This window comes from Grammomys surdaster, unplaced genomic scaffold (genome assembly GCF_004785775.1).
Source record: "Grammomys surdaster isolate TR1022 unplaced genomic scaffold, NIH_TR_1.0 125688, whole genome shotgun sequence".
Lineage (NCBI taxonomy): Eukaryota > Metazoa > Chordata > Mammalia > Rodentia > Muridae > Grammomys > Grammomys surdaster.
In genome coordinates, this window is record NW_021620524.1 from 933,227 (window position 1) to 944,739 (window position 11,513).

General features: G+C 48.0%; 1 protein-coding gene across 2 annotated transcripts in view; it reads left to right on the forward strand.

Moving 5' to 3' along the window:
• Positions 1-1,440: 1,440 nt before the first annotated feature.
• Positions 1,441-11,513, forward strand: part of Csnk1d (casein kinase 1 delta) — a 29,030-nt gene continuing 18,957 nt past the window's right edge. For both annotated transcript variants that reach the window (XM_028787846.1, XM_028787844.1), the window contains exons 1-2: positions 1,441-1,877; positions 9,374-9,484. In XM_028787846.1, the coding sequence (XP_028643679.1) occupies positions 1,802-1,877; positions 9,374-9,484 (187 nt within the window). In that variant the 5' untranslated portion in view covers positions 1,441-1,801. The remainder of the gene's footprint in view (positions 1,878-9,373; positions 9,485-11,513) is intronic.

Sequence of the window (11,513 nt, forward strand, 5' to 3'; positions counted from 1 at the left end):
AAGAAATAGGAAAGTCCCATTCTGTATGCAGAACCCCAGGCATACAGAAGCTCACACCCTAGGTTTCCTACTTCAGACAGAGCAGGTACTCCAGAGGGAGGACCACCAGGCCAAGATCAGGCCCGAGGTTGTTAAGAGAGAGGGTAGGCCAGATACCAGGCTTGCTGTTTCCAGTTCAATGTATGGGCTTCTCTGATGAAGTTAGGTGTTGTTCATCAACAGAAAAAAAAATTGTAAGTGAGTTCTGTCAGTAAAATTATTTTGACTAGTTTGGTGGAGTCTGGCTCTGACTCCTGGACTAAAAAGCTGGGCAGTTCCCAACTACCCGCCACTCAGTGACCACTGGTTTCAGTTTGCCTTCTGGTGTCCTCTGTCTCCAGCTACACTGTGTAATGCTCCCCAACCTGACTGTGCAGGCAGGCATCGCAGGACTGCCAAAAGGAAGGCTGGTGAATTGAGGACGCTAGGAGACATATGAGTTCCATGTGCTTCTGCAGGGCAATAGCTGGAATGCTTGTCTTGCCCACGAGGCAGGGGTTGCTGAGGTACCATGCAGCTCTATACCCTGTGCAGAGTTCTGTGGGTGCTCACTGACCAAATAAATATAAGCATTACATTGGTCTATGACTCTTGTGTTCTAGCTGGGTGGGAGTGGGCCTAGAAAAGCATCTGTTTGGAAGGTTGTCCCCTCCTGGTTAGGGTGCACCTCCTGTGTGGTGGCGCTTCCAAAACCCCTCCCCAGTGGTCAGAATGGACAGCCAAGTCTTGGAAGCTGGCCGTCGGCCTGAACTTCTGAATTCATGTTTGTGTCTGCCAGGAAGAACATTCAGATCCAATACAGACCAGATAAAAAAATGTTGACTTGCTCTCCAGGCAGATGGCCCTGGAGAGAGACCAGAATCTGGGATATACTCTCTACACCCTCAGTGAACTCAAAATTTACCTTCCTGTCCACCGTGGGTCCCAGGAAGCCCACTTTCCTTACAACCCTTGATGTGCAAGAAGCTGGCAGGCAGCAGCACGTTTTGCACCGTTCAAAGCCAAGAACCGGTGATTCCTACAAGGTCTGTCTAGTAGTGACCCCAGAGCCAAGCCTGGACCGCCCTCTCTGCTCTGTTCCCCTATCTCCCCTACCTATAAAGGGCCTTTCCCGGGGTTTATAAAAGGAACTGCTACTTAGTTTCTCGAGCGCATTATTTTGGTATACGTGGTGTGTTTAGGGGCAGGGTCTCTGTAGCCCAGGCTGGTCTCGAACTCCCAAGGGCTGGAACTACAGGTATTCCTTACCACACATGGCTTAGCTTCCTCGGACTTCTGTTGGAGGCAAATGGGAAGACCAGAGACCAGCTGTAGTCATCCTGTGGGAACAGTGGACACTGGGACAGAGACACAGGCCTGGTTGCGACTGCGCAATCCATCAAGTAGCCAAGCCCCGCCCCCGAGCACGGTGGCCCCCGCCCCCTTAGGTTGCTAGGGGAAGTGACGTCACAGCGCGATGGCGGCGGCTCCTTTAGGCAGCTGAAGGGGGATTTAGGCCCGGAAGATCCGAGTCCATCCGCGGCGGGGAGAGGGCGAGCGGGGCCGGCAGGGGCCGGAGCAGCGGCGGCGGCGCTCGGACTGTCCCATCCGCCCCGTATTGAGGCGCTGAGAGCGACGGGGCGACCGGAAAGCGATGGTGAAAGCGGGGCCGTGAGGGGGGCGGAGTCGGACCGGACCCGCAGTAGCGGCAGCAGCGGCGCCGCCTCCCGGAGCGCAGACCCAGGAAGCGGCCGGGCGCGCAGCAGCGAGCCGCACCGCTGCCATGGAGCTGAGGGTCGGGAACAGGTACCGACTGGGCCGCAAGATCGGCAGCGGCTCCTTCGGAGACATCTATCTCGGTGAGGCCCGGCGCCATCGAGCACCCGGGAGCCTTGCGGGTCGGCGGGCGGGGTCGCCGGCAGGCCGAGGCCTGCGCAGGGCCGTAGTGGACACTCGGCCACTCGGCATCCCCGCAGTCCGAGGGCCCGGGCCACCGGCCGCGGCCAGACACCAACGGCCGCTGTGCGAGCGCGGCCGGGGGGCTGGGCGCGGCGGGTCGGGGTGGGGTGCGGGGAAGGGCTGGGAGACTGCTGGGCTTGGGGACTGCAGGACCGTGGGAGCAGAGCTCGGAGCATGTCTGGGGAGTGATCAGAGACCCGGGAGAGGAAGAACAAGGCCTAGAGGCGGGGGGCAGCGGGCCTCGGGGAGAGGTTGTGGGGTGTCAGAGGGCGTGGGAAAAGGACAGCGGGCCTGGGCCGGGGGACAGCGGGGAGGGGGAGGGGAGAGCGGGACAGGGGAGGGCAGCCGACTGGGGGTGGGGCCCGGAGGGGGCAGGGCCTGGCCCGGGCGTCAGCATCTTCCCCCACCTAAGGTCACCGCAGTAAACAAAGGCCATGCTCTCCTCCGCAGAGGGTCTGGTCTTGTTCCTCATCCCTGCAGTGTAGTCCTGGATGTTTTCATGTGTGGGGGAGAAATGTCAAAACAATCCAAATGTAGTGTGGAGGTGGGGAGTGTCCCAGTCAGAAATGGGGAAATGGCCAGCTGATTTCTAAGGGTTCTTGGGGCTGTCTGGGCCTGCCCTTTTCCACAATGGCATCTCGGGTTAGCTGACCCGCTGATGGGATCACCCTTCGCCTCCTAGCTACTGCTACCTTACTCCAAAACAGATCTGAAATTGTTCCCTGTGCCTGGCCTGAAAGGTCTTGGTTTGGTTGGGGTCTTCAGGATGTGTTGAGAGTCTAAGTTGACTACTGGACATCCGGAAATCAACAGGAATGAAGTTTTGTTGAATGCTGAAACATTCAGAATCGAGATGTTGGCAGACTAGAGGGGAGAGAAGTGGTGTGAAAGTTCTCTTGACGGCTCTCAGAACTCTGAAGGTAGACACGAGACTCCTAGACTTGGTTAAACTAGCTTAGATTATGTCAGACTTAACGGTGGAAGGGTATGCCTGTTTATACGTGTATATACGTATATCCCCGACAGGTGGGGACTTTTCAGTAAAAACTTTTTCTTGTATTTCTCAGTAGAGTTATATGTTATTCCAAAGCACCTTGAGAACTTGGAGCGTTCTGGTGGTAAGCTCCTGTTTGAGGTGACCATGCTCTGTTGAGCAGTAGCCCGTCCCCAGCATTTATTTGTTTGGCTGTTGTACTTCTAATGGAGAGTCAGGAAGAAGCAGTGCTTTGGGCCTTGCCATTCAGGCTTCCTAGGTTTAAGAACTTCCACTCCAACTCTTCTTAGGACCTTGAGAGCTGGCAGTGTGGGGTGAACAGCTGGCCCGTTTGGGTGGTTCATAAGTGTCTATGGTGCCTGGGTAGCATACAGGGTAGCCCTGCTTTGTGCCACATGAGTGCCTTTGAACCTGAACTTGTTGCCAGAGTGGTCTGATGAGTGAAATATGGTTAGAGATGCTTAGGGTTTGCTTATTTAAATATTTATAACCAAGTAGTGAGCCAAATGCCTTTTCGGCAATGTTTGGGAGTCAAAGTGCTGGGTAAATTGGAGCTGTTTGGCTTATTTATAGAACAATAGATTTTGGCAGAAGTTTAACCTCAGGATATAGGAGCTATACTGAAAACTAATCCATTAGCTACCTTTTCGTGGGCATCAGAAAATAGGTATTTTGAAACTTTTTGTTCCTTGAGATTTTGCCAAAAGGTTTTATACTTTCTGAAGATTGATTCTAACAACCAATTGTGCTATGGTGGTCACATGTCATTCAGAGCTGTAAACCTTTCTCCAGGAGAGTGCAGGCTGTGTCTGCGGTTGCAGCTTCCTTAGTCACTCACATCCCTTCTGCCCCACCTGCTTCCCACGGCCTTAAAAAAGAGAAAGAAAAAACATCTCCATCCAGAGGATGGGACAGGACAAAGGGCTGAACACCTGTATGAACCAGCAGATGCATGTCCTGCCCAGGGTCTTCCACAAGTGTGTGGGTGGTGGCTGGCTTAGACACAGGCCTGGGCACAGCATTTGATCACGTGAGCTAACCTTTTCCAGAAAGTTTTAATTTGGTGACTCCTCTGTTGTGCTCCAAGATGGACACTGGATCCTACGGTTAGAGTCACTGGCTTTTCTGTTGGCGTGAAGTTTTTTTGTTGTTGTTTTAAGACATGGTCTCACTGTGTAGCCCTGGCTGGCCTTGAACTCAGATCTGCCTTCTGAGTGCTGTATGCCAACATGCTGGGCCTACAGTGTGCCTTTTGTGGGGGATTAAGCACTGCCCACTGCCAGTCTTTCTTTCTCTGCTTGGCTCTCAGCCCTCATCACTGTCCTTTCAAGCTACCCTCTTGGGAAACTGAACATGAAATGAGCGATTCAGAATGAGATAGGCTAGAAAAGCAGGTCTACAGGACAGGTTGGAGACAGAGGACCTGATGACAATGGGTGGATTGGCTCTCCCATACTGTAGGTTGAGGAGCCCTATGAGCATGCGTGGAGTTGGAGCCTCATCTTGAAGTCTATGTGACATGCATTCTGGTGCAAGTGTATTTGAAAAATTCCTAACTCTCCCACTTTGGTATTCCTCATAAAGCACTTTAATTCTTCCAGTGGGGTTCTCCCTGTTTTAAGCCTGGGAGTTGGGGTTTTTTATATTTCTTCCTGAGACATTTTTACATAGAAATATGTAAAACTGTGGTCATAAATCATTAAACCTGTGCTTGTACCTTCCCTGATGGCCTGCAGTGCCAACAGGCAAAAGGAAAGTCTGTAGTGGCCTGCCATGTTATTGCTCATGTCTAAAACTACCTCGTTAGAAGGAACTGGCATCGTGAGTCTATTTTTTGATTGCCCAGGTTTTAGAAAACCCAGTCTCAGTCTTTGTCTAAGCCAGCCAGATGTAGAATGTGCCACTACCCACATACCTATAGATGACCCCTGGACAGAAGCATTTGTTGATTTAAGCAGCCTCTCTGCCCTAACCTCACCCCAGCATATGTTGATTGCAGACTAATGTTTCTGACACATAGGGAACCAGTAGAAAGCCCTTTTGCTGGCACTTTGCCACTTGATAACTTCCTTTTCTTATTTTAATTTTATATGAATGTTTTGTCTGCATACTGTATATATGTAGTGCCCTTGGAGACCAAAAGAGGGCGTAGAAGCCCTTGGAACTGGAGTTACAGCTGGGGCTCTTAACTGCTAAGCCATCTCTCCAGTCCCTACTGGATAACATTTTACTCTTAAGTCAAGTTTGTTCCCAGCCCAAAGGGGGCATGGGTAACTTAGGGAAGAGTTTGCTGTGTGGGCTAGGCTGGGGTCCAAGTTGTCCATGTTAAGTAAGTGAGGGTCTGTTCTGTGGAACAGTACAGGCCCAACCTACAAAGTGCAAGAGAGGCAAGACAAGCTTTACCTACCTGCTGTTTTGACAGCTGCTTTCATCCTTATCTCTCCTCTGGAAGCAAGCAGTAAAGTCTGAGGATGTCATAGGTAAAACGGGAGTTTCTTGTCCACTGTATAAATTTGTTCCTTACCCATTATTCCAGTTTCTCTGCACCTCAGCTGACAATGCAGTCAGATTTTATGATGGGCCTAAGCATCCCTTGGGAGTTAAACCTTAGTAGTGTTTTTCATCTGGTTTTTTTTCCTCACAACTTTGAATGGCTTCTGAACACTGAGGGTTAAAGAGAGTGGTACTTCTGATCTCACAGTGGCCTTCAACAGGAAGGATATCTTTTAAGAAAAATTGTGTATTCGTGTGGTGTGCCTACATGCATGTGTGTTTACCTGTGGGTGCGTGTGTACAGGGTACACATATATGTGGAAGCCAGAAGCTGACATCAGTGACTTCTCAGTCCCTCTCTACTTTATATATTGAGGCAAGTGCTCTCACTTGAAACCAGAACTCTATAGTTTTTGACTAATCTAGTTAACAAGCTTGGTCCAGAAATCCAATCTGTGCTTCCTGCATGTAGGGCTGATAAGTGGGATCCCACACCTACCTGGCATTTAAATAGGTGCTAGGAGTCTAAACTCTGGTCCTCATGGTAGGGTAGTTAGTGTGTTACCTACTATGCCAGACATCAAAGGATTAAATTTACCTGTTGTTGGAGAAAAGTCAAAGCTGAAGTCCTGGTTAGCCCCCCCCCCTCAAAAAAAAAGGAACTGAATATCCAGAAAGAATTCACAGTTCTGATGGCTTATGTGACTACTTACAGGACAGATCTAGAACTGAGACAATAATGGTGGAACCACAACTTGATTTTGCTTACTTCTTGCCCTGTATTTGAAGTTGCAGGAGGGTCGACCCTGGGCCTCGCATGCCCACCGTGTTCGTAGATGTCCTATATAGTCAAAACCCTAGGGCAGCTTTGAACCTCAAGTCAGTGCTGAGTGATGGGGACAGGGGAGTCACTAGATTCCTTTGTGTTGTTTTGCCCAATGTGACTACATTGAATAAATCTCCTTTTCTTTCTTTTTTCAGTTTTTAAAACATAGCCCTGGCTATCCTAGAACTCACTCTGTAGTCCAGGCCGGCCTCAAACTCAGAGATCCACCTGCCTCTGCCTCCCCAGTGAAGGCATGCATATGCCACCACTGCCCAGCTATAATGTTGTTGGCTTTTTTAAAAAATATGTTTTGCCTTCTCACATGTCTGTGCACCACGTGCTTGCAGTGCCTGAAGAAGCCTGAAGAGGATGTCTGATCTGCTTAAAGTTGTAAGACAGGTGTTGACTTCCCTGTGGATACGGGGAAATAAGCTGACCTGGAAAAGCAGCCAGTACTCTTTACCTACTGGGTCATCTCTCCAGTCCAGACAAGCTAGATCCTGATGAGAGTGACCAGCATTTGGGCTTGTCATTCAGTGTTACCTTCCTGCCCTAGACAGAGTGATGTGCTGGGTTAGATTCATGTAACCTTTTGGACTGTTCAACCTTATGGGTCTCAAATAAATGTTTTTTATCTGTTCTGCATCTGAACCCCTGATTGCAATGGCATCTTTTAGGTACTAGTGTCCCTTCTGGTAGTATTTATCAGACTTATATATGGTAAAGAACCTGGTATTGTAAATTTCAGTAGTGTAAGTCACTTCCAGAGTTCCTAGGTCCTTCTGAGTTTGGCCCAGGAGCAGTCTGAGGTCTGGACTAGATTAGCATGCTTGTGGGGCTCAGGAGATTCGGTCCGCTGGGGTGAGAGGACAGATATACAGGGCTACAAACCAGTGAGTCTACATTGGCACCTGTAAGGCAGATGGAACTTGGAGCTGCTTAGTCTTTGTGCACAGGTGATGCAGTCCCTGGAGTAGGCATTATCTGTCCCCTCAAGTCTGTATGCCTGTCCAGTGTCCATCTTCTACTCTCCTGACTATCAGACTCAGTACCTCACTCAGGACCTCTTAATAGGTCCTGCAGGCTTTTTTGTGACATAGTATATGGCATTGGCTGCATGAAAAAATGTAATTCATTAGTTTATGTCATTGGCTGCATGAAAAAATGTAATTAAGCCAGGCAGTGGTGGCTTACACCTTTAATACCCACAGAGGCAGGCAGATCTCTGAGTTCAAGGACAGCCTGGTCTGCAGAACAAGTTCGAGGACAGCCAGAGCTACACAGAAACTTTCTTGAACCCACCCCCACAAGAAGATGGGGGGTGGGGAGAAATGGTGTAATTTCACATTAAGTTGTAGAATTGTCATTGGTCATTTGTTCCCAATGCTGAGAGTATTGCAGGAGCCACAGAAGAGTAAAGCTAGAGACGTTTTCCACCTTCCTGAAGGTCCCAATCCAGTAGGCTGGTTGGCCCCAGCCTGTCTTGTCCCTGTGGATCTGCCAGCTGGCAAGGGTGGTATGGTGTCCCAGAGAGTACTGCTTTGGGGTTCAGAGAGTTGCTGACATAACTGGTGAAGTGAGTCACCATAGCTCCTGGCTGGCAAGTTCAGCTCAGAGTCCAGGTCCTTAAAAGAATTCAGAGGTCATTTTTCATCTACAGATGCATTCTAGGTGAAGTCATTTCTTGTGTAAGTGGATATGTTGCCCTGCCTGTAGGCAAGAAGAATAAGATACATTGCTTCATACTACTAATGTCCCAAAGATTTCTTGTGGAATAGTAAATGAAGTTCTTAAACCTAGATTGGTCAATGGTAGTGATTAGATCCTGTTCTTTTGGATCTGCAGCATTGGAGATTGGCTTTCGGCCCAGATGTTCTCTGAGCAGCCAGCCGTCTGACAGACCAAAATGATTTGTGATTCTTGGTTGGCAGTAGACACAATTTGTTGGCTTTAGGTTGTCCCTATGCTTATGGGCCTTGCTTCACAATCCACCTAAGTGACTCATTAACCATTTGTTTCCTCAGCTCCCTGTGAAACTCTTGCATATCCCTCCCATCTCAGTTGACAAAAAAGGTTGAGTCACAGAGAGATAGCTAGGCTGCTCTACAACTTGTCTGCCCAGCACAGACCCTGGTCATGTGTGGTTGTATCAGGCTATATAAAAAAAAAATCCATGTTAATCTTTTTCAAATAACTACAGTCCTGGAAGTATAGAATTGCTTTTTACTTAGAAACAACCTGTCAAGGAGGAGGGCCGTATGGTACATTAGGCTGTTTTTATTAGGCTCCTGGATGTACCATGTGGAGGCAGAGGAAAATCCAAAGCATCTTGGACTAGGTAGATGGAGGAACATTTATGTGGGAGCCTTTAGAGTAAAGCATGGAAGGGATGCTTACACACAAAGCTGTCTTTTTACCTCCAAACTCGTGGGCTCTAGTTACCATAATATTGTCACAACTAACGAAAACTCTGTGTCCCCAACGGGTTGAGGGTGGTACCTGCCTTTAATCCTAGCATTTGAGAGAATCAGGCAGATCTCAGAGTTCAAGGCCAGTCTGATCTACAAAAAGAAAGGGTGGTGAGTTATTCCTTGGTTTAGTTGAGGGTCTTTTAAGCCTGTGATGGTTTGTTTGGAGATGATTGTGTCCACATGAGAGCTGTTCGTGAGAGACTGTTGAGATGTGTGGGTAGGAGTGGGGCCTGCAGTCATATTGACTGGCTGGAGGGTACAGAGGGTCCAGGTAAATTCTACAGGAAGGTAGCATGCCAAAGATGCTTTCTTATATGTTTTTAGTAAAGATGGCTTTCTGTGTTGGTCAGCCAGCAGTACCTTCTCTTACTAGGAAGTGGAAAGTGTGTACCATTTAGTCCCTCTCAAGAAACCAGTACTACAAGAGTAGGGTGTGGCTCAGTGGCATGGTTTTGGCCATGCTCAAGGGTGTTGGATTCCATCTGCAACACTGTTCCTGCCTCACAAGATGTAAAGGATATCAAATAGCACTCCTGCTTTTCTGTAGCAGGCTTTGCCTTTGGGTTATGTGGAAGACACAGAATAATCCATGTACTCTCCTTCCTGTCTAAGGTACGGACATTGCTGCAGGAGAAGAGGTTGCCATCAAGCTTGAGTGTGTCAAAACCAAACATCCTCAGCTCCACATTGAGAGCAAGATCTACAAAATGATGCAGGGAGGAGGTAAGGTTCATTTTCAGTTAAATGTCTACTCATAGCCTAGCTTATGGATACAGGTACAGAAGACCTCATGCCTCCCAAAAAGGAAGCATGACCTTAATGTATTTTGCTTTAGAACTACCTTAATTAGCTTCCCATTAGATGATAATGTCTTTGAAGTCTGGATTTTGTATAAGTTTGAAAATAAACATGGTGCTGCCTGTCGCAGCACAGTGCTTCTTGCCTGCTGGCCTCTTCTGGGTCATGTGCTTTCCTTAGAACTTGAAGGTAGTCCCGTAAAACTCTGAAGTTTCAGTTTTCCCTTGGATAGGAGTTTTGAACGTGACTTTTCTGACTCCCAGCTAAGTCACTGTTCTCAGTTCTGTAAAGCTTACTGCAAGACTTTAGAGTGCTAAATAGTTTGCCTGATGGAGCAGGGGCTCTAATCTGAGGCTTACAGATTAGACCATGAAGCCCAGGCTCACCTCCTAGGATAGGAGCCTGCTTATGACAGGCTTTGTGTCTGAAAAACAAACCAACCAGCAGAAGCCTCGTGGTGCTGTGATAGTTGGAGTAGGGAGAAGAGTCCCCGCTATGTGACAGACATTTATTGGCTTCAGCAGGAAAAAGGAAACTGTTGGTTTGATGTTTCCCTCACCAAAAGCAATTTAATTCTATCTCTGCTGGAAGCCAACTTTCTCTAATAAAATGTCTAAGGCAGTAGCTGTATGCTGTTGTGTGTCGGATTTTAGTGGCCACTGTATCCACTTAAAGTCCATTGTAGCCTACCCTGGGTATTAGAACCAAAGGAGGCCATAGGTAGATGAACACTTCCTGGTGACACACTCACATGCCTTCCAAACACAGTAGGGCTGGTGCACATAGGAACTTACAGACTGTATATGGGCCTAAGCTAGATTGGTTCCCAGCCCTGAGAGAGGAGGTAGACACAAACTACCATCCCTAAGCCAGAAGCTATCTCCAGCTGATAAATGTTCACAAAGGAAAAATTAGTTTTCTCCAACAGTATAACCAGGTATACAAAACAAACCCCTCTTAAGGAAAGATCCCGTGCCTAGCAGTTGTAGATGGCCAACACAAAATGAACTCAGTATCATTTTTGGAGGTTCCATGTCTCATAATAATTTGTTCGGACATTTTTGTTTCTCTTTTCTTTTGCTTTTCCTGTCATCTTTTGCTTATGTTTTACTGTTTCTGGTGGTGTTTCGGGGATTTCTCTGTGTCTCTGCATCTGTATGCGTTTCAGTGTGCTCTTTCTTTTGGTTCTTCTGGTTTTTTTTATCTTATTCAATTTCGTTGGGTTTTATCTTTATTGTCAGCAGAGTCCCAGTCCTGTACACCTGCCCTTTGGCACCATCCTCAGTAGGACAGCCTTCTTGGGGGCATTAGCTTTTGTAACAAGTGGAGTAGAACAAAATAACATAAGGATTAAGCTTAATGCATTAAGGGCTATAGTTCTAAGAATGTGCTAGCCTAGAGTGCCTCAGGGTGAGGCAGTGACAGTGGTCAGAAAGGAGCATAGTGGGCTACAGACAGGTATCTGGCTCCAGCATCACTGCCATTTGATTAGAGAAGTCCTGGATGGTGCCAGGTACCTGCTGGTGGGTAGCATTACTTACTGTGTTACTTAGTCATTTGCCCACATCCCTTCTCCAGACTCTGGAATCCAGACAAGATTCAGAAACGGGTGTTACTCTTTCTTGGCCTTTGAATGTTGTTGTTCTGCCTTTGGTCAGGTTTTACTCTTGTTGCCTACTTGTCTCTGTTTTCTGTGCCCAGGAAAAGGATGCACAGGTATAGCCATGTTTGTTATCTGACACTAAATGGAGGTTGGCAGATACAGGATGGGGGATAGACTTTGCTCAGAAACCACAGGGTATTGCTCCCTGACATGTGTCATGTTTCTCTGTATGTAGGTGATATGGGTCACTTTGCTGCCTTCTGAAAGGAGCAAGTGCTTCTCTGGTTGTCTTGATCTTGTTTACCTTGGCTCTGGCTGTGCAAAAAAAAAGAAAGAAAGAAGGGAGGGAGG